This window comes from Arvicanthis niloticus, chromosome 21 (genome assembly GCF_011762505.2).
Source record: "Arvicanthis niloticus isolate mArvNil1 chromosome 21, mArvNil1.pat.X, whole genome shotgun sequence".
Taxonomy (NCBI): Eukaryota; Metazoa; Chordata; class Mammalia; order Rodentia; family Muridae; genus Arvicanthis; species Arvicanthis niloticus.
In genome coordinates this window covers 8,833,561-8,860,250 of record NC_047678.1, presented here as the reverse complement: position 1 = coordinate 8,860,250, position 26,690 = coordinate 8,833,561, and the positions used below count along the sequence as shown (strand labels likewise).

General features: G+C 40.9%; 1 protein-coding gene across 4 annotated transcripts in view; it reads left to right on the top strand.

Annotated features, from left to right (window-relative positions):
- Cep162 (centrosomal protein 162) overlaps positions 1-26,690 on the top strand; it is a 58,609-nt gene that overhangs the window by 19,254 nt on the left and 12,665 nt on the right. For all 4 annotated transcript variants that reach the window (XR_013105707.1, XM_034484458.2, XM_076917878.1 and 1 more), the window contains 14 exons: positions 2,798-2,989; positions 3,514-3,571; positions 5,556-5,829; positions 6,810-7,071; positions 10,166-10,296; positions 10,588-10,815; positions 11,306-11,446; positions 12,700-12,812; positions 14,300-14,405; positions 15,952-16,078; positions 17,187-17,350; positions 18,114-18,218; positions 21,945-22,157; positions 25,584-26,236. Coding sequence is in view for 3 of the 4 variants with exons in the window: in XM_034484458.2 (XP_034340349.1) it covers positions 2,798-2,989; positions 3,514-3,571; positions 5,556-5,829; positions 6,810-7,071; positions 10,166-10,296; positions 10,588-10,815; positions 11,306-11,446; positions 12,700-12,812; positions 14,300-14,405; positions 15,952-16,078; positions 17,187-17,350; positions 18,114-18,218; positions 21,945-22,157; positions 25,584-26,236 (2,767 nt within the window). In the remaining variant the exon portion in view is untranslated. The remainder of the gene's footprint in view (positions 1-2,797; positions 2,990-3,513; positions 3,572-5,555; positions 5,830-6,809; positions 7,072-10,165; positions 10,297-10,587; positions 10,816-11,305; positions 11,447-12,699; positions 12,813-14,299; positions 14,406-15,951; positions 16,079-17,186; positions 17,351-18,113; positions 18,219-21,944; positions 22,158-25,583; positions 26,237-26,690) is intronic.

Sequence of the window (26,690 nt, the reverse complement as noted above, 5' to 3'; positions counted from 1 at the left end):
AAAGCAGAGGAAGCTTAGGACTTGTATAAAGTGACTACATGGAGTTCTCTCATTTTCTTTGTAAGGCAGAGAAGTAAGTAAGCCTTCTTACTAACGTAAAGCTCGTGAAGTAAGGTCATTTGTTATCTTTTAATATGCTTTGGATTCTTTCCCTGCTCCCTGGGTATATCTAGTTCCTAACATTTTAGATCATTTCTTTCTCCACATGTTTAGTTCTTTGTTGCTTTAAGGCAGTGGTTCTCAACCTTCCTAATGCTGCAACCCTTGAATACAGTTCCTGATGTGCTAATCCCCAACCATGAAATTATTACTGTGCTATTTCATAACTGTATTGTTACTACTGTTATGAACCACAGTGTCGTATCTAATATATAGGATATCTGATATGCAACTCCTGTGAAAGGGTTGTTTGATCCCAAAGAGGTGGAGCCCCACAGGTTGAGGGCTACTGCTCTAAGGCCTGCAGCCCCCTTCTGATCCTTCCTACCGACCAAATGGCAGGAATGCTGTGTGCTGCAGTGCCGCCCACACAGCAAGCAGGTCTCCTATAATTTGTCATCCAGTGTCATCCGAGTTTTGTAGAAAAAAGAAAGCACTTGATGGCTTTTCTTTTTTGCATAAAAACTATGTTCTCAGTTGTTACCCCCTAGGTGTGACTGTAGTGTTGTAGGGGGGCTTGTAGGTTCATTTCAATATAAAAGATGGCAGAACAGACCTTTTTCTCAGGTTGTCTTCAAAGAACACTGCTCTTTAGCTGTTGGAAGCTGCTCTAATAGTATCCTCCATTTTTAAGTTTATCTAAGATGTTTGCTATTTAGTGTGTGTACTCCAAACAGTCTTGGTGGAACTAGAAAGAACCCTCCATGGCACTCAGCTCCCTTCCTACACTTAGTGTGTGTTAGGGGTGCACATCCCCTTACAGCTGTGTTCTGTACAGTTTCTGATGCATATAGAACAGGAGATTATATAAACTGTTTCATTTTTAAGCATTAATTAACCATAGATGTCAAAAGAGACTGGTCACCCTATTTAAATTTTTCCCATTATATGCTTTATTCCTCAGTTCTGAAAAGTCCACTGTTAAAATAATAAAATATCAAGAAGATATTTATAAAAGTATTAGGCCGTTATTCTTATTAGTTTTTCCCAAGTTTTTCAGTTGTTGAAAGGAGGGCACTGGGCAGGAGAAGTAGATGGTGGATGTCAAGGTTCTGTACTCTGGGTGACTGAGTAAATAATGGTGCCATTAGCTAAAGACAGGAAACACTGGTAGCAAAACAGGTCTGGGTGAGAGGACTGTAATGAAGTTAGTTGGGAGTTTGTTGTATGATTGAGTTTATAAGACATTGCAAATGTCTTTTAGAGAGTTTGGTGCTCCAAAAAGAGGACAGAAATGTAGATTGGAGAATAATGAAACAGGTATATAGATTAAAATTATGGGACTTGATAAAACTAGCTAGGGGCTTAGACACCGCTGTGTTTGGTTCAAACGACAGTGCTTTATAAAACAGTCATGATGGTGCATGTCTGTAATCCCAGCACTTAATCAGAAGTTCAGAGTCATCCCAAGCTGTAGAACAAGTCTGAGGCCAGCATGGCCTGCAAAAGATCCTTCCTCAAAAAGGAAGGGAAAGGGTCCAGAGGGATGGCTCAGTGAGCAAGAGTTCTTAGACAGAACCAACTCCAATGTCGTCTAATCCATACATGTATGCTTTGTACTTATATGTATATCATACATCTAATAGTAATAGATAATTTTTTTTAAAAGGAAAGGACAGAAGGGAGGAGAAAGAAAAGAAGTAACTGGGCTTTTTAAAGTATTCATAGGGTTTTAACAGAAGACTAGAGATAGACCACTTGATGGGTGTGTGGTGGTTTGAATATGCTTGACCCTTGGGTAGTGGCACTATTAGGTGTGGCCTTGGTAGAGGAAGTGCATCACTGTGGGGGTGGGCTTTGAAGCTCTGCCCAGTGTGGAAGAGTCGGTTTCTCCTGGCTGCAGTCAGATCAAGATGCACAACTCTCTGCTCCTTCTCCAACACAGTGTCTGCCTGGAAGCTGCCATGCTTCCTGCCATGATGATAATGGACTGACCTCTGAAACTAAGCCAGCCCCAATTAAATGTTGTCCTTTATAAGAGTTGCCTTGGTCATGGTGTCTCTTCACAGCACTGGAAACCCTAACTAAGACAATGGGCCATTGACAAGTAAAAAATGGAAAAGTGCTGACTGGAGTGGTAGGAATTACAAGAAGAAAAGGTGCAAAGGAAACAACGAGCAAGTAAGGTAGTGTCAGGCGTCTCATAGCTCAGGAAGGACACATGACTGCACTTGGCTATTCAGAAACAGCTTTGAGTTGTAGCTGCTTTAACAAGATGTGGAAAATACTTGGTGGTTTGCAGAAATAGATGGGCATGCTTGAAGTGGAACCATTGCAGACTGAGATGCTACCACACAAGCAGAGCACAAATGGTAGTGTAAGGCAAGGACAGGGTCCTTCAGAGGGATGCGTCCATGTAGAAAGTGTAAGGATAGTTTTACCCAGCACGGAGACATTGGTTGAGAACCGTGAAAAGGCAGAGACTGATAAAGTTAGACTTTACAGCTACATCAGGACCTGTCTCAGCTTGCTGTGACTTACTTCATAATGAGAGCTTACCCAGGTTTCTGCTTGACCCTGCTTTCATAGTAGTAATGCCATTGTCCTGCAGCCTTGCTCACCATCCCTAAGAGACTAAGGGTGACTCAGTGTTTTGTCTATACCGGGTGATGTGCAGGAGTTGTATTTATTTCAACAGGTGTTCCTTATGGACAAAGCAGTGGTGACACTGACGCCCTGCACCAGGCTTACTGTCACATAGCCCGTTCTCTGGGAGACACGGGCGAACCAAGAATTGAGGCTAGCACTGTGCAAACTGTCGGGAGCTCTGTAAAAGATGGACTTCAAGAAAACGAAGAGTCTTCAAAGAATATCTCCACCACCGAGTCCGGTAAAGGCTGATGGATTTAGCAGATGGATCATGGATGAATAATGAACAGATAGAATTTCTCTATTTACCATCTTTAAATAGTGACCACCAAAGAATATTTTGCATATAGTGATGACTTCTCAGTGTTCAAATGTGAAGGGCATGATCAAATGAAACCCCGCCTGGATCAACTCCACAGTTAGAGCTAAATGCAGAATACAGCTCACATTCTAAGTAACCAGCCGTAACCAGCCTAAGCAGCAAACTTGGAATATGTAATAACCTAAGTTTGTATAACAAAACTGCCCCCAGGAACCTTTTCTTTGAACTTATAAAGTACATCTCTATTCTCTATACCCAGACCACACACACATACTTTGTATGTATTTTCTTTTTAACCTCAAATACTATTTTCTATTAAAAAACATTAATACACATATTCCATTTTGTCAACTATATGAAGTAGAGAAATATGTGATTTGGGTGGGATTCAGTATATAAATTAGGCAATTTTGGTTTCTAATGTACCTTTTCTTCCCTATTAGATGTGGCCACAGTAGAGGAGCTGATGAAGCCTATCAGGATAGATTCCTGTGGGATCAGGTATGAGGTGGGCAATGCCCTACGTAGGATGGTGGCTTAGCCGAGGGCTAGTTACTGTTTTCTTTCTTAATTTTTTACAGGGAACTTACAGCCATTTATTCTGTGGAATAATTCCTAGTGATTGATCAGTAAAAAATAAAAGCTTCCATGTGTCTACCCATGAGCCATTGCTGTCTCCATCAAAATTCTCCTAGTACTAAGAGAAAACGAACTACTAAGAAAGTTGGTGCCATTAATTAGTCCTAATGCTTTTGTTGAAAATATGATTCTTCATTTTTGAGTGGCTCATGGATAGTCGATTCACCATGAGGGAGAAATTAATTGTATTTTTATGTGAATCATTGGTTTTCTATTTTATTAATCAGTTCTGACTTAGTCACCAGCTATACATCATCTCACGGGAGGAGCTCTGAGGTCATGGAAGAAATAGGCTTTGTGGAAATCCTGCAGCTCCAGTGTCAGTGGCACAGTTTGCAGGGATCTGTCATACATCAGGGCAGGGTATGACTGTCATACAACAGTCACAGGAACCTGTTGCAGACAGCTTTGCATTCGTGTAGCATTTGCAGTATCAGATCCTCCTCCTCACATCCTTATAACATACCAGCAGGCATCTTCAGACTCCTCTCTCAAGAAAACTCTGAACTAATGAGCTCTAACTACAGCCTGATGGTGATGGTGATGACACTTAACATACATCACATGCTAACAGTAGATGAGGAAGCATGATGACACTTAACATACATCACATGCTAACAGTAGATGAGGAAGCATGATGACACTTAACATACATCACATGCTAACAGTAGATGAGGAAGCATGATGACACTTAACATACATCACATGCTAACAGTAGATGAGGAAGCATGATGACACTTAACATACATCACATGCTAACAGTAGATGAGGAAGCATGATGACACTTTGGTTTAGCATCTGCACAGCTTCCGTTGCCATGAACAAGGAAGAAGCTGATAGAAATTTCTCTCACTGGTTTTAAGTGCTTTAGACATTTCCAACATTTACTGAGTAGCTGGTCTACGTAATATAGAAATTCCACCTCTTAAACTGTTCTTCATTTACAAATCATAAGATATTCCTATTTTTAGAACCCTTGTGGCTTACTGGTATTTGAACCCAGGTCCTCATAAGAGCAGCAGTGCTGTCTCCAGCCCATATTTCTGGCATTTTTAATACTTATCCAATTTTTTTTGGTTCATTAAATGGTAAATACTTTATTTTAAAATTCTGGTGAGTTTTTTGTTGTTGTTGTTGTTGTTGTTTTAAAATTTTCCTATGCTGTGGTTATTTTATGCTTTTTAATACTCTGTGATTATACTCCATGATTTCTTGTTAAAAATTATAGTTACTTTAGTCTTACAGAAATTTATATAAAAAAAAAAAATCCCTACTTCAAGTACTTGTTGATTTAGTAAGAAATTGTGGATTAAAAATTATTGTGCTGCATTAAAATTATCTGAAATTAGAGTTACACCTGCTTGTAACCTCAGCACTCACAGACAGAGTTAGGGGATCAGGAGTTCAGGATCATCCTCTACTAAAATGGGAGTTAGAGGCCAGCTTCTAACTTTAGTTCCTTTATTGTTACTGTGATAAAGTACTCTAGGGGGGAAAGTGGCCTGGGAGAAAAGAAGATGGTTTGTTGGCTCACAGTTCAAGGTACCCTGCCTCAAAAGAACAGAAAAAAATATAAACAAACAAACAACAACAACAAATTATATATATATATATATATATATATATATATATATATATATATATATATATACAGTTACATCATAACCTGTGAGTGTCCTAGGCGATTGGTGTTGGGTTTTGTTGTGTTGTATTATGTTGTAAATGATGTATTTAACATTGTAACTTCATTTCAATAGTTACAGCTCATGTGTATGTACAAATGTGATGGGTAACTGAGGAATTTATCCTACCTTCAGTTTATACTGTGCTCGGCTTTATTCTGTAGCCTTAAGAAAGCAGCAGACAGTAAAGAAGCAGAATCTGTGAGCTCTTTACCCCTGAAGATGAACACAAACACTATGTCTCAAGACACTAGACATATGATCCAATTTCCCCACAAACACGATGAGAGTGTAGTTCTGCACAGGACAGCAGGCAAGGGCACGGGCAGCAGCAGCCCAGCTACGGAAGAGCATTTGGACAAAATGTACCTGGAGATTTTGAGGAAGAAAACATCTGTTAACCCTTCACTATTACCTCAGGATGACAAAACGAACCAGGTAAGATGTAAGTGCTTGGGTTAGTGGGGCTGATGACATCATCTGTGGGTGCTGTCATTCCTATGGGTGGGGCTTATTACTAGAATGTCCCATCTCCAAGCTCAAAGTACCACCAAAGTGCATTCACTTTCTTTCAAAAGTGATTCCTTACAGTTGTCTCTTGCCTTTTCTTTCTCTTTTCTTTTAATAACAAATGTAAGGATTGTGATTAGCAACTGTGATAAAATTCACATCTCATTGTTCCTTCTTTCTGTTTTTATCTTTTTGCTTTATAGGTCCCATGTTCCAGTATTTTGTTTTCACTTTCTATTCTTAAAGCATCTCAGTTCTGTGAAGGGAGGCAAGGTCCTGCATTAGTTCCTTTATTGTTACTGTGATAAAATACTCTGGGGGTGGGGGGGAAATGACTTGGGGGAAACAAAAGGGTTTGTTGGCTCACAGTTCAAGGTACAGCCCATCATGGTGGGACAGTCACGGCAGCAGAAATGAAGAAGACCAGAGCAGTGAATCCCAAGTGCAGCAAACTTCCTTTCCTCTTCTGTGTAGTCTGAGATCCCAGTCAGGGAATGGTGAGCCTTCTCACCACAGTCAGGATAATCTCCCAATCCCAGCTACACTGTTGGGTTGACAGTTCACTCGCCATCACAAGTATAGCAATTCTTAATGTACCTTAAATCCAGAGAAAAGAAAGATACTATCTTGATTGTCATTTCAAAGTATCTTCATCCTGAATGTCTTCATTATTCTGGTAGCTACTCACTCACAAGCTTATTACTTTTGAAGTCCTTTGTCCTAATGCTAACTTTGAAGATAGGTTTCAAAACACTGAGATTCTAATGAAGTAGAGAGCCTTGCTGTCATAGTTTGCGCTTCACAAACCTCATCATTTGCCAGTCACAGTCTTGCCATCTGTTAATTTAATTAATAATAGTGGTTGAAGTTCATTCTGATACTAGAGAGTTTGTCCTTGTTATATGCAGACTTCCAGGTCCCAGCCCGGTGCTGGGGAAGAGGTACCTGTCATTGGTAAACAGGTTCCATGTAAGAAAGCCAGAAGTGCACCTCCTTTGCCTAAGAGAAAGCCACAGAGCGGACTGTACGCATCAGCTCGGAGCTCAGGCTACGGCAAACCCAGTTCACCACTCCAGTTATTTTCAGCTCTTGAAAAGAAAACTTCAAAGGATAATACAAAAACTAAAAGTGTGAGATCCATTCCCACCTCAAATCAATTTAGAAAAAAAGGTAAGAATATATTCTTTTCAAGACAGAATTGGATACATATAGTGCATTCTTTAATTTTCTTTATTTTTGTGTAGAATAGTAAAGAACTGTATATTCCTTTGGGGGTGACTTCAGTTAACAGCTTTTGACCCAGGACAGTGGCAGTGAAGACAGTGAAAAGTGGTTGATGAGAACATTGAAATTATGTGTCAAGGTAGAACTCACTATAGAAGCCGAGACACAACAAGAGGGTCTGCAGAGCAGGCAGAGTGAGCAGGAGGAACCTTGACAGAATCTTCAGTCTAGGGAAGTTGTAGCTCAAGGAGGCTCTATTCCCCATGTTGCCCACGGGGAAGAAGCAGGGCTGAGAACTGCCCTTTAGTTTTAGCCAGCAGGCGGTTGTCAGCAATGTAGGTCATTTTCCTCGGCTCGCTGACGGGCAAGGCAGATTGAATAGGAGGAGGACAGGATGGGGCAGAGTTAGTGCTTCAAGTAATAGACTGAGGAAAGTTCCTGTGAAAGCAGAAGACTGCATTGCTGTCGTGGGAGGGGAAGTTAAGATATGCAATAGCACTGTGGATGAAAATGTTTGCCACTCCATCCTAGCAACCAGTGTTAGTCCTAGAACCAACTCCTAAAGGTTAGTCTCTGGCCTCTACACCTGCACACACACCATACACATGCACACACAATATTAAGTAAATATTTTTAAATAAAAAAAAAAAGAGGAGCTGGAGAGATAACTCAGCACCGAGGAGCACTGGCTGCCCTTCCAGAGGTCCTAAGTCCCAGCACAAGGTCACAAGGTAGTGCACAGCTGTCTATAATAGAATCCGATGCTCTCTTCTGGTGTAGACATACATGTAGACAAACTCTCAAATACATAAAGTACATGAATCCATAAATCTTTTTTTATTTATGTAAAAAAAGAAACTTTTGGTTTTGCTCTTGGTGGCAGTGGTGACTGTATGTGTATGCTGTTAAGAAAGACTGAGTAAAGGAGAAGAATGGACAGGGTAGTAGGTAGAGGAGTAGTTGCCAGGGCGGTGGCCTTGCCTCAGAAGAACTGTAATGGTGCGCAGTAGGACTTCCTTAACTGGGAATGTGGACAGTCCTGAGTTCTAAGAAGTATGAAGGCACAGAGAGAGAGAACAAGCTCCCAGTTGGAGAGATGCTACAGGGAGGAAATAAGGATCTTCCTGTGTTTGCATCATTCCCAGAAACCTAACATGGCCTGTTAGATAGCAGTGAAGAGGGAAAGAAGGGACCGTCTGAAGCAGCATCCAGCAGATACTAAGTTTGAGGCTAGAAGGTCATTGCATGATTGGTGGTGAGAACCTCGATCATGCCAGTATGAGTGAGCAGCTGAGGGAGGTGGGCATTAAGGAAGCAAAGCCTTAAAAGGGGTTGCCAAGGCCTGAGTGTGGTGAAAGCATTGCAAATGAAGGCAGATGTGTCATGGTGATTAAGAAAGGATCAAGGGGATTCTATCAGAATCAAAGCACATTACTCATTTTTATACTAAAAAGTGGAGTGATGGACGATGTCTATCTGTTCTTTCACTGACCTTTAATCTCTCTTTAGACTGGTGCGTGCGTGCGCGCGTGCGTGTATTGATAATTTACTCAAAGTAGCTGTACTACTCAGAACTGTAATTCTTTTGGAGTGGTTAATTATGGCAGGTTGGGTTCCTTGGGAAGCAAACTGGTGTGTGGAAGTGTAGAGAATTCGGTTCAGATCAACTTTGGTTTAAATAAAAAGTAAGCCATTTTGCTTACCCAGATAAAGCTTTTCTTTGTGATGTCAGTCTAACTCCCATGCCGGAGGATTCAGTGCCCTTCTGGCCTCCTTGGGCACCAGGCACAAACATGGTTTATAGATATATATTCAACAAACACTTATACACATGAAAAAAAATATTCAGGAATGGAAAAACTTTGTTGTAAAAAGACTGGCAGGCTAGACTTAAACACACAAAACCACCTGTTTTTAGCTCTCTGATCCTGAACAGTGTAATGTGCTGGCAAGATACACCTCACCCTTGGTCATGGTAAGGTCTGCCAGGTGACTGGGAGGGATCATATGTGCATCTGAGGTGACTACATTCTTTTATGGATGCTTTAAGAATTTTCTTTAGAAACATGTGAAGCACACTGAATGTAATGATGACCATAAGAAAAACCTTTATATATCCCCAAAAATATAGAAATGAAATCTTTCTGTGAGGAAGTACTGAATTTTTTCATCTTTTAACTTTTCTGTATTTTCAAATACATGGTGATATTTTTAATTTAAAAAAAAAAACCTATGTTTAAACAGTTGGATCTTGAGGAAATTGTTGTAAACATACAAAATGTGAAGTTACTTACTACCTTTAAGGCAGTTGGAATGTTTATGGAATGATCAGACCTGGTCGCATTTGATGTGGGCTTTAAGACCCAGCAAGGCATCTGCCCTACATTCCTTATTACTGACTGAACAGTGTGCCAGCCTCACAATTATTTCTACCTTTGGAGATTTAGAAGTTACTGTGAAATCAGAAAATCAGGCCAAAATATAGATTAGTCACATTTCTTTTTAATCTGTTAAACGATGCTATTGAATTATAACAGTACTATTAACCATTGAATTCAGGCTTAGGTTAGCTGTTATGGTATCCTCTGCATTGAACATTGCTCAATTGATGGTGTAATACCATCACACATTGAGTATCAGAAAGAGTGCTCAAGGCACAGGGACTCTGAACTAAAGCCAGTCATAATTACCAGCTATGCCCTTTCTGATTCATCATAAGGATATCCTTACTGTAACCATCCTGAAGAATAATTGGTTCAAAAGTGACAAAGCCTTAAAGTCACCCTGCTTCACAGTCTCCTCACATTCATTTAGCTCCATCTGTCATTTCAAGTGTCTTGGGTCAAAAGTCGATGTTGACTGTGAGTGGCTTCTGGAGATGAGTGACCATAGTGAAAAGACTTCGGCAGTGTGGTGCTCTCAGCCTGTGCCTGTCATTTTACCTTCCCGTTGCCTGTCCTTGTACTTACTGTCCATCACTGCCAGATGCACCTCCAACCTTGCATTTGTAATGTTTTCTTCTGTTGTCTGCAATATTTAGAAATACTATCTGGAACAAAACTCATCAAGCCTGCAGCTTTGAGTAAACCATCCCCTCACCGTGAAAGTAGCCCAGCTACACCTAAGAGGCCTGAAGACCCCTCAGATGATTCCTTTGTTCAGTTACAGTCTGTAGGTATTGAAGTTCATACTAATAGTTATAATTTATATATCTTAAAATAATTTTAAAACTAGATTATAGAGTATGTGTTAATTGCACACTGTATATAAGAAAATATCACAATTGGAGTTGATTAATATGGACATAAAATATGAAATTTCTTTTCTGCATTCACATTGCTCTCACTGTTTCTTTGTCGTGGAGCATTATTAAGCGTGCAATTTCCAGTCGTTATTTTTCTGTTTGTGTTCTAGTCTTAAAGGCACAACTAGTGTAATGAAGCAAAGCTTCTTTTTTGAAAGGAGCCTTTGGGATCCTGCGGTGAGAACAGAGAGAAAGAATTACTGATGTTGAAAAGAGCTCAGGATGCAGAGGAAAAGTGGAGGGGCGCACAAGCGCTGATCGAGCAGATTAAGATGACGTTCTCTGAGAAGGAGAAGGAGATGGAGGACACTGTGGAAAGCCTAAAGAGGCAGCAGGAGAGAGAGCTCTTCAAACTGAACCAAGAGAATTACATTCTTCAGGCCAAGGTAACAAACACACCATTCTCTTCTGGCTTTCCTTTTTGTTTATTTAAAAACAACAATAAAAAAAAACTGCTTCTTACTAAATTCCTTGTCATCCTTGGTGCCTGGAGCTGTTGAGGATGCATTTGCCACATGACATGCAGACTTCGTTCTTGGTTCTCCCTCTCCTTAGAGAAGAGTAAGGTGGAAAGAGGGAAAGCAGAGCTGGCTCATTCCTTTGTCAGCTGTCCTTTTAAAAACACAGCAAGGAATTCACTATGACCTTCAGAGAAGTGAGAGTTTTAGCAAGAACAGTATGAGAAGGTGTAGAATCAGGGTGTCACCATTATGTTTCTGAGTCTCTTCTCTCCCGAGAAATTCTCTGTGCTGACTTGACTGTGGTCACAGTACTTCCCAGTAGTCACTAAGGGAGATGGTTTGGGTCTGAGAAACCCTTTATCTTCCTCACTTCATTTTCCTCTGCGAATAAAACAATCCTTCCATTTCCTTAAAGTTAAGTAGCTTTGAAGAAACAAGCAGAAAACAGAGGTGGCTACAGTTTGGAGAAACATCTGACCCCATCACTGGAGAGAAGCTGAAACAAATTCAAAAAGAGATACAAGAACAAGAGACACTTCTTCAAGGCTACCAACAGGTGTGGCAATAATTATAAAAATAAGGCGTATTAAAATACTGCTGTGGTCATGTAACATTCAGATATAAGTACAGTAATAATCTGACTAGTGGCTTACCCCCAACACACCCTTTCTCCCCTTCCTTCCCTCCCCTCCTTCCCTCCTGTGCCCTGGGACTCACTTAATAGTCCAGGAGGGCCTTAAGGTTGTGATCCACCTCCCAAGTCCTGGGTACAGACATGCACAGTCTTGCCAGTTGTTGTACATGTTTCTTATTAATCAGATTAAAGTACCTTAGTGCATCAATTCTGGTTTAAATTAAAACCCAGTTTTAAGTCTTAACTTTAATGTCTGCTGTGAAGCCATGTGCAATCTCTCTTAACCTTCTGTCTCTATGAAGAAGGAAAACCTGGACAGGTTTAAGACTTACCTTCCTCCTCTGCCTCCCTTTCTGTCCTGTTTCCTCTCTCTTGTCCTCCACCTCATTACATTGTTCTGTTACAACTCTAATCTGAGTTCTGAGCCATTCTTTATCACCCAGAGAGGATTCAGAGAAAGCATTTTCATACCAGTTGCTCTGAATGTTTTGGCAGCACTTGCTGCCCTCAATTTAGTGAGATCCATTCAGATTCTTCATCCCACCTCATCTTGCCATACAGAGAAGGATTTTTAAGATTTCACAGACCCTTAAGTATGTCTGCTGTTGCCTCAGAAGACATACTTAATTAAGTTCTGTGTCTATTGATGTGCCACCTGCCAGGCTGAGACCCACACATGCTGAGGTAATCCAGACTTTTTGCTACCACCTCAAAAGCTTAGTTTTCAGCAAATTCTCAGTGTAAAGTGAGGTCAGTAAGTCTAATCACAGATTCGCCTGTTCCATATCTAATTACATCACTGTTAGAAGCACCTCTGGCCCAATCCAGAAGTTTTCTGACCCTTAGCAACACAAGGTGATAGGATGTATTGGCTCCATCTCCACTCTCCTTGATACATTACCTCTGATGATGTTCAGTTCATTATACTGCTTAGCCATTAGACCCTTTAGTTTATGGGAATTTTGCAACCTTTTTTTCAAGTAAACATTTTTGTATTTCAGAAAGAGTTGTGTCTAGATAAGTTGCCTTCTAAGATAATAGATGTGTGAGAAAGATTTAAAATTTATAAAGTTAAAAACAGAAAATTTTAAAGACTAAGTGATTTTTCTATTAATATTTCATTTTATGTTATAGTGCAATTTTTAACTAAAATTTATTTTTCTGTTTTTAAAAAGGAAAATGAAAGGTTGTATAATCAAGTAAAAGATCTTCAGGAACAAAATAAGAAAAATGAAGAGCGAATGTTTAAAGAAAATCAGAATTTATTTAGTGAGTTGGCCTCTTTAAAGTAAGTGTTTTTGAAATTTTTACCCTTACATGTACTTAACTGTTTCTAAGCATGTTATATTAATAATGTGGGTTTTTCTTGAAAATGACACTTTTGCATCTATCTTTTTCATTTGTACACTCACTTCCAGTCTCATAACTCATGTTTTATATATTGAGAGGGTTTTCTCTTTTACTAATTGATGGTTAGTATATCCACATGTAAGTTTGACATTGCTTTTAAGAAACTGAAAACAGAGCATGTCTTTGTCCATGATAAGCCTAAAATGCTTATTATTCCCCAAGCAGTGATTTCACTAATAATACAAACGTAAAAAGTAAGAACCACAGTCTCATCTTGGCCTTAAGTTCTATAGAAACAGAATAACTGTAGGGTAATTCTGGAAAGAGAAAAAGAAATAATAACTGTAGGAAAATGGAACAAGAAGAGGAAGGAGGAGGAGGGGATGGAAAGGGTATGATCGAACCGTGCTTCCCTCTGGTGCCACCAGGGAGCTCTAGAGAATAGGTTGTTCCACAGTTTTTGCCTAGCTGAGCAAGGGGGTAGATAGTCTCAGCCCTGGCTGGAATGTACCTGAGAAGGAACTTGGAGTGGCTTCCAGGTCGGAAAGCCGTCATTTGCCTGAGGTCATTTGTAGGGAGAACAAAAAACAAAACAAGCAAGAAAACCAACAAAACCCACCTGTGTGTTGTGCTGTCCAACCCTGAGCAGAGCAGAGTAGCCAGAGCCTGCTCACTCATCTGCCAGACCCTGGAAGGACAGATGTGGAGCCTGCAAACATGGACACACTAGGCTGTCTTCTTCTACTAGGACTGACCGTTTACTGTGTCATTTCACATAAATGTCCAGTCACTCAGGATGTTCAGAAGACTTGTTGACCATGAATGTTATGAATGCTAACCATGTTTACTAACATGCTCTCCCTTGTGGATGGCTTATAACATGAAAAGTGTAGCCACTAAAGAATGTAGCACCTACTGACATTTCTATATAATAAAAAGTACACCCTACAGTAGACAGAATGACAGCTATACAGATTGGTAAGCAGAGGATGTGTGGGTCTGTTTTATTGTCCCTTTCTCCTGGTCAGTGTGGCGCCGAAGCAGGTGTGCTGATTTGAATCTGGAGAATACTTACATCTTCTTTCCAGATGCTCCTCATAAGGGTTTCTGGCAAAGATCCGGTCTGTACTGGAGATATAACTAAGTTGGCAGAGTCCTGGCTCAGTCCCCAGGACGACATGCAGTAGGCCTGATGATGAGACGCCTCATTTCTCTGAGAATTAGAAGCAATGTTTTTTAAATTTCAATTAAGCCAAAATCTTAGGATTTCTGTTCTTCTAAAGTGAAAAGTGTAAGCATCTCCTCCAGCCACCGTCTCTTTAACATTTCTAGTGGTCCACAGAGTTTAAGTTCATAACAGTATTTTGTATTAAAAGGAGTACCTTGTTTTTTAAAAAAGAAAATCTTTTTTTTTTTTTAAATCAGAGAACAGATGCACAAAAATCGTTTTCTGTCTCAAGCAGTTGAAAATACAGAACCCACCAAAAACCAGAGTTTTACAGATCTTCTAGGAGAATTACGGGCAGCACAGGTAAGTTGAGTAAGGATTTTAACTATTGAGGTTAGTAAAATTATCAAAGAAATTTCAGAATGTTTAAAAAAATCTGCTTGTAATAAATGTGTGAATAAAATATATTTGAAGTATATTATTTGAAAATTAAAAAGTATCTAAGATTAGCATTAGGTATTCATGTAACTTTAATGCACAGACAACCTTGGAAACTGGTTTAAATGATCCCTGCCCTGCAGTACAAACAACCTCTCCTCAGTGTTTACCACACAGAGCCACATCATTTGTGGCACACATATACTTTATTTCAAATAAATTCCCAGGGCTGAAAAGATGGCCCAGCTGTTGGTAAGGAGCATGTACTACCTTTGCGTGCACGCGCGCGCGCGCACACACACACACACACACACACACACGCACACACACACACACACGCAAACACACGCAAACACGCATGTATCAGATCCCCTGGAACTAGAGTTATTGATGGTTGTGAGCCACCAGGTGAGTGCTGGGAGTCAAACCTGGGTCCTCTGGAAGAGCAGCCAGTGCTCTCAACCACTGAGCCATTTCTTCAGCCCCTTAATCTTTATTTTCATGTCCAACCCTTTTATGTAATTATGGTACAAGAGTTATCAAAACAAGACAGTCAAGGCACACAACTTTAGTCCTAGCACCTGGGAGGCTAAGTAAGTGGATCTCTGTTGAGTTGGAGTCCAACCTGATCTTCCTAGTGAGTTCTAGGCCAGCCGGGCTTACGTAGTGAGAACCTGTCTTTAAAATAGTCATCATTATCATCAAAAAATTAAAGTAAAATTCTGCTTTTAGGTGATAGGTCAGGTAGCAAGTGCTGGGAAGAAAATACAGCTGTGCTTGGAGGGTGAGGGAAAGCTTGCTTTCAGAGAAAGTGGCCAGGCAAGGTCTTCCTGGGTCTTCCTTTGAGCAGTCATGACATGAAGGGACAGGCTACCTGGTAGAAGGATAAGGAGTGCAGACCCTTGAGGCAGGAGTGCTCACTGGGTAGGGGTTATTCAGAGAACAGCATGCAGGCATCCATGGCTAGAGGGAACAGATTTCTAGTGGTGTGCTCAGCCATAGTCACGGCTGAGTTGTGTGACTCTAAAAGTTGTGATTAAACATTTGTGGCTGAGAGGAGAACCCCCAGGGGGTTCAGCTGGAGGAGTGTGGCTGGTCCTAGCTGCTGTGAGAGCAGGCTGTGGGATGGAGAGTGAGAGGAACTTACTTAGATGTGAGGTTCTCGAAGCAGTCCAGCTGAGGGCTTACTGACTGTCAGAGTGCTTTGAAAAAAGAATACATAAGGATAATAAGAGTGGTGTCTCCAATGGAATGCTGGGAAGACTGGACCCAACATTACATTACAGACTGTGGGAAGTTACTGATGGTCCAGGGGTAGAGCACCCTCTGTCCCTTTTAGATTAAAATATGACCTGAAATTTAGGAAGCATTCACAGCAGTATTTTTGATGGATTGAGTGGAGAAGAAAATATCCCATGATTTATTTATTAGTTTGTAAGTAACCTACTTTTATATTTCTTCAACTATCAAGAAAGAAAAAAACCATCTAATGGAAGACATCAAAAGACTGAAGCAAGACAAACAAGCTCTGGAAGTGGACTTGGAAAAAATGAAGAAGGAGAGGGACCAAGCCAAAGATGAAATCGCCTATGCCACAGGTGAGCACAGCCGAGACTGTCTCTGTTCTCTGGTTGTTCTAATCATGAGTTCAAGTAATAGAAACCAAATGGTATCATTAAAATACTTATCCTGTAAGTAACTTGTAGTCTTTGAAACATTTTCAAATGTAAGATGATTATACACTTCTTATTTCTAACAAGAACAATTGCATCGTCAAGGGAGAATCATACATTAATTGAATTAATAGCTTTGTGTTGAATTGTTTAGAGGCCTGTGGTCTTAGCCTGACTGAGAGCTTCCTGAAGGCAGGGCTGAGACATGCTCTGAAGTATTTGCCACATGAACAGACAACACTGCAATATTTTCTAGGAAATGAAAGGAAATATGGCACAGTACCCACCAGGAAAAATTCTAGGAGAAAGATAAGAATGAACATCATTTAATGGGACCGGGGAGGGGTAATCATACGCACCCTAAGAGTTTGGGAGAAGAATGGCTTTGAGTGAGATTTGGAAGTAAAGGAATGGAGGTCGGGCCCAGTGTGCCTTCAGCTCATGGCTGGGTAGGTGATGGAGCAGCAGAGCACAGGCTGGAAAAGTCAGGGGCTTTATCCCAGTTAGTCTTGTGTCTGCAGTCCCTTCAGCTCCAGTGTGAGAGCTACACAGAGATCCTGTTCTTGCTTATGACAACATGATGTTCCTTCTAACCTCTAAAGCAGAGGAGAAAGAGCTATTTTCAAGAATTAATTTTGAAAGTTCAAACACCTTTATCAGGTAAATTTGTGTTAGCCATAATCATACATTTTTATTTGTAACTATAGACATTCTTTATTTTTATCATTCCTTGAATCTATTCATTTTTCCCTGAAAACAACTTGATTTTCATACTAAGTCAGTGGAAAACAATCCCACATTTCTAGATAGCCATCCTTGTTATGAAGTAGATTTGGATTATTTTGTTAACACAATCTCTTGGCTTCATTACTAAAAGACTCAACTAAACACTGATCTATACATCATTTGGTTTTGCCTTTTGTTTCTTCATAATGCTTTCACTAGATAGACATTTTATTTATAATAAGTATCATTTTGTTATTACCATATTTTGAAAATTACTATCAAGTTTTTGAGCCATTTTATCATGTAGGTGAAAAATTATATGAAATAAAGATTTTAGAAGAAACACATAAACAAGAAGTCAGTCGTCTACAGAAGCGGTTACAGTGGTATGCTGAAAATCAGGAGCTTCTGGATAAAGACGCAGCTCGTCTCAGAGAGGCCAATGAAGAAGCTGAGAAGCTGAGATTGGAGGTGCGTTTGCACATGAGCCAACTGCTGTGGTGTCACTCATGGAGCTTCCTGTCATGACTCCCTCACTGCAGTCTGCTTGTGTCCTGTACTGGAGGTGAACCCAGGGCCATGCACTCGCTCTGCCATTGCACTGTATTCTTAGCTCCAACCCTGGCTTTTAGGTCTGGATTTATAGCTAGTCTGGGTTTTGGTTTGACTTTAGATGACTTGTCTTTTTAGGTAGACTATAGATAAGTGCCAGCTATTTATCGCAGCCTGACCCCTAGGGGCCTGCTGAGAACCTCCTCTGTGCCCCTCAGTGAGTTGACTCCCCCAGCCACACAGCATCTCTGGATTCAGGCCACTTGCTGCCTTGTCTTTGAGTTTTCACATGCCTCACTAAATCTCCTTCTCCATCAAAGCTCAGCTCAAGTTTCTACTCTCAGAACTTCCTCCCGCACCCCTACCCTGCCCTGGCTTTCAGTAAGTAGTGTTTTGTTGCTAGTGCTTAGCTCTCTGTCAGATGACTTTCTTGTTGGTTTACTTGATCAGCTTATCAGCCCCTTGTTTCTACAAGTGCACAGACCCAGCTTCTCTTGTTTGCCCACATTTCCTGCAGCCAGTGCTGTACCTCAGAGACTTGGAAAAGGAATAGCTCAATCAGTGTCTGTTATGGAGTTAACTAGTGAGCTAACATTATACCCCTCCTCCGCACACACTTTTGGTGTGTTCCTGTTGTTGTAAATATACTTCTTATCTTCCCATATTCTTCCTTTGTGGACAGATTGAAAAACTGAAAACTGAGTGTGGGAGCCCAGCTACTCAGCAGAGGTTACGCTCAAAGGAAAGAGCTCTTGATGCCAAAAGAATTCAGGATCTGGAGCGGCAGGTAAGTATTAAACTGTTGTAAAAAAAAATCATTGAAGCACTTTAAACATATACAGTGCTTTGTTTCAGGATTTCCCTCAAGACATAATATTTATGAAATCCTTAAAGTGTGTAGCAGATTGCATAGCCCAGGGCTTAGCCTGCAGAATGTTAGACTGAATCTCTCAGTGGGAAGATGGAAACCTATTGATGAGAGATCCTTTGGCCTTCCAGCCCTAGTAAACTTCTAGAAAGAAGGAAGCAGAAATTTGAAGCATTGAGTATTCAGTTTATTTCCTATTTGGGAGGCTGAAGCAGTAAGATCACTTGAACCTAGGAATTCAGAACAAGCTCATGCAACATAGCAAAATCGTTTTTCTCTTTTTTAAGAACAGAACTAATCCATATCCTGAACTACCCTCCCCCCCCCCAAATAAAAATAGGTGGGAAGGGACTATAAGAAGATTTTAGGATTGGGAATGTTGCTAACTTAGGCAATATTACAAAGAAACACCCTGCACTAAGAACATGCAGTGTTCCAGTCCCCTGGCCGTCAGCCTGAGACTTGCTCATGCTGAGTATCACAAGTATTCATTTCATGGTCTGTGTAGCAGAACAAGTCAAATCTTACTGTGAAGCTTCTTAAGATGAAAAAAAAAATTATTGAAGTAGTTTTACATGAATACAGTCATTTTCCTTCTATTTTTAAAGCATTCTATATAGCATTTATATTTATAGCTAAATATTAAAGTACAGTTTTCCAGCCTTTGATGAGAGAACAGGACTTGTGTAATCTTCTCCTAGTTCCTAAACAGACAGCTATTATTTCATCACAGATCTAAGACTGTGAGGTCATCACAGAGACAAGTGGTTTTATGAAGAGGAAAGCTAGAAATTCAACTTTGTTACTTTCACAGGACCTTTCTGGTATTAAGAGGTATGACTTAGTAATTTGGTTACAGTGTCAAGACAAGACAACAGTGGCTTGAAGAGCTAGAGACATTCTGTTGTGAGTGTAGTGCAGAATTGTACTTGTGCATCTCCAGGGATTAAGGTTTACCTTGACAAGTGCAGAAGCAGCTGTCCAGAACTGGGAGGGCACAGAGACAGAGGAGCGAGCCCATTGGATGATCTCTTTAAGAGAGACATGTGAGACTGGATTGTATAGAGTAAAGAAATGGGATGCTTGCCATGTGTCTAAGACTTCAGATGGTGAGGCGGGGAGACGGCTCAGTCATCAGAGTGCTTGCGGTGAAAGCGTGAAGCTGAGTTCCAGAAAATGTCCAGCATGGTAGCATGTGCTTGTCATCCCAACTCTGGAGGGATTATCACTGGGCAGCTAGCCAACAGGCCCAGTCCACAGAGCCCAACTCTAGTTAAAAAACAAAAACAAACAAACAACAACAAAAAAAAAAAACTATAAAAATCATCTCCTAAGACCACTCCTGAGAACATCCCTCAAGGTTGACCTCCATGGGCTTCTGAGTGCAAGTGCAGGTGTACACATTCATATTCTCTTCCTCCCCCTCTCTCTTCCATCCCCAAGAGGTGCTCCATGTTGGCCAGAAACACACTCTATAAAAGTAACACTCTTTCACTGAACATTTACTGATTATCCATCTTAGATTATATCCTCATAAAACACTCGTTAGTAATACTTTCAGTGAGGTTTGCTACATACACGTTCTGATGTGCTTGCTTGTTCTGTCTTCTCGAGCATTTCTTCTATAATGATTTTATACCTGAATATGTTATATACTCAGAGTATATCACAATATAGTTAAAATCATTTTGGAGCCATTGTTGAAATAGATTAGTTGGCAATAAAATGCATTTTCTAAATAGAACATAAGAATGAGGCTAGTTGGATGTACTTTATAGGAAAACTTGTACATTGTTCTATTCATGCTTTTATTTAATGGACTATTTCATAGTTTGTCAGTGAGACCTTTTAAAAATTGGCTTTGTCTACCAGTCATTGGAATCATTGACCAAAGAATAAAATTTTAACCCAAAATTAAAGAAAGTACAGATAGAATTTAACTTTTCTCCAAAAATGTATTATGTATTTCATGATATGACATTTTTAATATTAAAATAAATTTATTTATTTAACATATTAACATATTAAAATATGTTAAATGTTTTAATCTAATTCTCTTTCTAATATTTGTGGCATATATATCTCTGCTCTACTGCTTAATAATTTACTCAAATATAACTATATTGTTAATACCAGAAGAAACGCATCTAAAACTTGTCCAAGGGAAGTACCAGTTTGTAATATGTACCTTGATAGTTCTCAGTTGATAGTGTCCCATGAGTGCAGGCAGTTTTTAGAAATAGGAACGCTCTCTGACTGCTGGCTTTGCAGAGGCTATGTTCTGAAATTTCTACTATGAGTTGTCTACAAACAGGATTTTGAGCTCCAGCAATTAGGAAAGGTAGTCTTTTTTTAGACAAACACGTAAAGAAAGCCAACATTTGCCAGTGTTCACTCTATGCTGGTACTCTGCAAAAGCTTACCAAGATGGAAGTATATTGATCCTCCCTGTGTGAATCCTATGAGTTAAGATCGTTATTTAACTCATAAAGCAAGAAATTTGAATTGAGCAAGGTCCTCTAATGGGGAACAGTTTTACCAAACATGACCAAACACTGTGCCTAACTATGTCTCAGGTTTGTTGTATTGCATGCTCATGGGCTGGAGAAGCATTTGACCAAAGACTTGGGTTTAATATATAGTTTACAGGATGCCATGACCATAATACCATTTTAAAGGAGGTACAGATACCGGCACCTGTAATACCAAGCTGTAGTTTCTGTGTGCTGAGACACAACACTCTCTTAAAGAAAGGTCTTAAAATCTTAAAATATGTCATTGTTTTTTTGAGACTGAAAAATTGTCTTTTATGAAGACTTTAAGAGATTGTTTTTGGGGGAGGGAGAGATGGCTCTGTGGTTCAGAGTACTTGCTGCTTTTGCAAAGGACCCAGGCTCAACTCCCAACAGCCATGTGGTAGCTCACAACAGTCTATAACTCTAGTCCCAGAGGATACAGTTCCTTCCTCTGACCCCTGTGGGCCCTGCATGCACATGGTACTCAGAGAAAACATACATGTAACTTCTTTTAAAGGGTACTGTTAAGTGTCTTTGGCAGGGAAGGCCTGATGTCCTAGACAGGCAGGTGCTTAGAGACCTCTGTATCTGTGGCAGTGCACTGCCTTCTCTGTGGATATCAGTATGTTTTCAGCCAGTACATATTAGGAGTGCTGTCACATGAAGGGCCGGTGGGAAGAACCAGAGCTCTGTACTCCAGATTAATGGGGAGCACAGTCTAACCAGGCATGCCCTTAACCACTGTGCTATACATACTGTGTCTCAGATATGCATTATTGCATACTAATGGGCTAGGGAAATGTTTAAACAAAGACTGTTGGGTTTAATATATAGTTTATAGGATGCCATGGCCATAATTCATTTTAAAGCAGGTACAGGCACTGGCACCTTAGTACCAAGCTGCAGATACCAGTAGAGTCTGAAGATGTGCTTCAAGTGACTGTAAGATGATCACTGTGAGTTGAGCAGGTTAGATAATAGAAGGTAATCTTTTGAAATAACTGCATCCTGTGCCTTTAATTCATCATGGCGATGAGCTGTAAACATCCTTGACATGACTGGTATAGCATTATCTAAGCTTAAATACTAAACTGCTTTACCTTTATGTATGTTTAACACATTTTCATAGGTTAAAGAAATGGAAGGTATTCTGAGGAGAAGGTATCCCAACTCTTTACCTGCTTTGATACTGGCTGCCTCTGCAGCTGGTGACTCGGTAGATAGAAATACAGTGGAGTTTATGGAGAGAAGGATCAAAAAGCTAGAAGCTGATCTGGAGGGCAAAGATGAAGAAGCCAAGAAAAGCCTTCGCACCATGGAACAGCAGTTTCAGAAAATGAAGGTATGTGTAGGGTAGCAGAGATGGAGCCTGGGCTCTGGGCATCCTTGGCCACCACCATGATTCCATATAAAAGAAGTCTAAGTCCATCGTGTCTTCTTGAGCTCCTCCAGCAGCTCCTTTCTATTCCAGACAAAACAGTTGAGCACAGGATACCTTAGTGTACCCCTGTTGGTATTAGAATCAGAAGAAAAAAGTCAGGAAAAGTAGATTGAAACACCTCTGCTGCATGTTCAGAAGCACAGGAGAGAAGACCCTTTTGTTACTGACAAATCTTCACTGAAATTCATCTAGTCATGGGCGTGGGTAAGGAGATGAGGCAGAGGCACCCACCTTGAAGGTGGGATGGGCTGCTGAAGACCATCCTTGCCCAGGAATTTCTTACTTTCTGGATTTTCCATTCTCCTGTGGAACAAAAATGAATCAAAACCTAAGTGCCAAAACAGACCAAGGATGAGACAGGACACGGCCTATCAGTAGCTGTTCTTCTGCAGCCCAGCTTGACTAAGGCAGGTGCTGCTTTGTGAGAGTGGCATCCCCTAGGTGTGTGAGCTTCCATCTTTAAATTCCTTTAGTGCTGCTTTACAAGCCTGTTGCATCCAGCTCTGATTAGTTCCTTCTGATGTTTTTTATAAGCATTTACCCCAACTCTATCAGGTTCCTCTTACCCCAACTCATATCTCTGTCTATATGCATATGCCCATACCCTCCCCCACACATATCTGTCCATATGCCTGTGCACATACCTTCCCCACACATATCTGTCCATATGCCTGTGCACATACCCTCCCCCACACATATCTGTCCATATGCCTGTGCACATACCCTCCCCCACACATATCTGTCCATATGCCTGTGCACATACCCTCCCCCACACATATCTGTCCATATGCCTGTGCACATACCCTCCCCCACACATATCTGTCCATATGCCTGTGCACATACCCTCCCCCACACATATCTGTCCATATGCCTGTGCACATACCTTCCCCCACACATATCTGTCCATATGCCTGTGCACATACCCTCCCACACATACATATCTCTGTCTATATACATGTGCACATACCCTCTCCCACACACGTCTCTATATATGTGTACACATACCCTCCCCCACACACATATCTCTGTCTACATATATGTACACATACCCTTCCCCACACACATATCTCTGTCTACATACATGTGTACATACCCTTCCCCACACACATATCTCTGTCTACATACATGTGCACATACCCTTCCTTACACACTTATCTCTGTCTATATGTATGTGCACATATACTCTCCCCCACACACCCTTTAAGTAGTCATTCTGGGGTTACATTAAGGGTTTTGTGTGTGCTAGACAAGTTGTAAAGCCCACTCAAAAAAGAACTCATGATCCCCAGAGAACTGCAGACGCACCCCAAATCACTCACAAGAAACACAACTTGATGCAATTGCATGAGGTTTACTGGCTAGCCAGGGCTGTCTTCCCAAAAGCCCGAGCAGGGGCAGAGGAATTCAGCCCCGAACAAAAGAATTTTACAGCTTTTAAGGGGGAATCTACAAACCAGGTGGGGGTGGAGTTAGGGTAGGGGGAAGGCTGAGAGTGGAGTTAGGGAAGGGGGAAGGAGGGGGAACAGGTCACAAGGTCATCCATACATTTGATCTCAAATTCTTAAGATGGATGGTATGTCACTTTATAATTGGCTATTTCGAACTAGTTTCACACTATATATCATGAGCTCCAGTTCAAGGGGGTCAGGCTAATCTCGAACTTTTAGCATCCTGGCACCAACTGTCTCAGGGTTGTTAGTTCAAAGCGCGGCCAGGCTAATCTCGGGCCCATAGCATCCTGACACCATACATCTTATGGTTTGTTTAGTTAGGGTCATCTGTTCAAATGGTCAGCTAATTTCCTGGGACTGAGGTGACATAGTGTTTGACTTACAGGTTTTTATGTCTTTGCTTTTAAGAGTAGGGTTCAGGGGATCAACTTATGATTTTTCTATCTTTCAAAGTCCTCTACCACTGAGCCACTGCCACCCATGCATTTCCATATCTGTTGATACCCCTTGAGCAACTTCTGTGTGATTACATTAAATATCTAGATATTTGATAAATACTTTAATCAATTAACCATATCTACCTAGGTATATACCACACAAACACTCAGCTAAATGATTATGATTACTGTTTAAAGTTCACTGAACACGTAGGGACTCTCGTGTTAAGTCTAACCTACACCCTATTTCTGTGCCTATAGATCTATAGACACTAACTTTTCTTCTCTCACAGTCCCCTATCCCGTTCTTCTCCTGCCCTTCCTCACACTACCCACCACTTCCTGCTCTCATTTCTGGGTTTTGGTAGAATAAAATTCAGTAACCTCTGTGTACCCTTCTGTTCCTAGATAGCCCTGTATCTGCTTGCCCTGTTTTTGCCTCATCCATGAAGACCAAATGTCAATGTGCTGTCTCCATGCAGTTTTCCCACCTCCTCAGGTCTGCAGGCATCCGCTGCCTTGGCCCTGTCCTGTGTCTTTACTGCAGGTGTCACAGGATGTGGCAGCTGCTGTGTTGCTCTCCTCCCCCAGACCATTATCTGGTTAAAAGCACAGCTGAAGGTCAATAGAACCAAGCCCAGTGCCGAGTATGGCGTTGTAGCTCAGTAAATACTCACAAATGAGCTATCATCAGTACCTGACTCAGTAGAATCAACCTTATTATTTATATTTCATTTTGCTCTAAATGTCCAGAATAAAAGCTCTAAGCTGTTGTACTCGTTGTTTTGAAGATGTATTGTTCTCAGGAGTAGAAGAAAGAGGATCACAAGTTCAAGGCCAGCATGGCCCTCTCTCAATTAAAGTAAACAAAAACAAATGGGAAGCATACTGTTTCTCAGACACTTCAACACCTCCATCTGCTTTCTGTGTTTATCGTCAGAGTATGACAGGTTAACATGAACGATTAGCTTAACATTGAGAAAGTGTCAATACTATTACTTTAATAGTAGTATTGAGTAGAAAAAACCCAACTAGTTTTTTTCTTTTTGACACAAGGTCTCATGTATCTCAAGCTGGCCTTGGGTTCACTGTGTAGCCTCAACAGATAAACTCCCAATCCTCCTGCCTCCAATTTTCAAGTTCTGGGGTTGCAGGCATGGGCCACTACGCCTATCTCTTAAACTTATTTTAAGATTTGAAACATTCGAAGGCTTTATAAACACATGTTACCTAACGTATATGAATCAATTTTTAAATGATATAGTTATGCCCTTCAAAGAATAAGACCTCAGTACATCTTGATTTTCAAAGAAAGTTGAAGGCATAAGAATATGTGAGTGTTTGGACAGAGGACTCATAGGAATATAGTAAAACACGGGACTTCACTAAGTAATGATGCATTTAACAGGGTTTTAATAGGGTCTGAATTCTTTCCTCAGATTCAGTACGAACAGAGGCTGGAGGAACAGGACCGGCTGCTCGCACACAGGCAGAAGGAAGCGCCACAGAATCAGCACAACAGCACATCCAGGCTTAAGGCCCTCGAGACAGAACTCGGGGACATAAAGGAAGCCCATCAGATCACTGTAAGAAAGCTGGAAGCTGAAATAGATGTTCTTAGACGTCAAAATGCCAACTTAGAACACAAGAAGAATGACAAAGACGATCAGGACCTCCAATCCATAGAGTTCCAGGTAGAGCAGGCGCAGGCTAGGGCAAAGCTGGCAAGGCTCAATGAAGAGCTGGCAGCAAAAGGGAGAGCGATACAAGACCTCACAAAGACTGTGGAGAGGCTCCAGAAGGAGAGAAGAATGATGCTGTCCAGGCAGAGCTCCAGGAGCAGAGAGGAGACGGCTGTCAAAAGGCTGAAGAAAGAAGTTTTGCACCCAAGTAAAGGAAATGCAAATGCCTTCCCTGAAACCCTGGAGGGCAAACTCTATCACCCACACACCTTTACTGACTCTCATATTTCGGAGGTCTTACAGGAAAACTACAGATTGAGAAGTGAGCTGGAGGGGTTGATTTTAGAGAGAAGTAAGCTGAAGGTGGAATCTGAAGCAGCAATATGCCAACTGGAAAACTCCATGAAAAGGTAACGGTTAAGTTGTTCACAGATACATGGGAACACAAAAAGTGTTTTTTTAAATTATTAGGCATATTTTGTCTATAATTGAGACATATTCAAAACTACATTTTAAGAAACTGTAGTCGGTCAATTGCTGGAATGCTTGCCTAGTGTACATAGAACATTGAGTTTGATCCCAGCTCCACAGAAACAGGGTGTGTGGTATATCCACGCCATCCTCACAGTCAAACACTTGATAGAAGCAGGAGGCCAGAAGTCCCAAGTCATTCTCGGTTGTGTAGCCGGCGAGCAGCCAGCTTGGGGTACATGAGGCTGGTCTGTTTATTCTATTGTGTGTGCAGTAGTATGTGAGATAGAGGATTTCCAGTGTAGGAACTCCCCTACTGGATGAAGCACCAGATTCTGATGACCTGACACCTCCATGTTGGTCGAGTCTGTGACCAGCAGGATTCATCTCTTT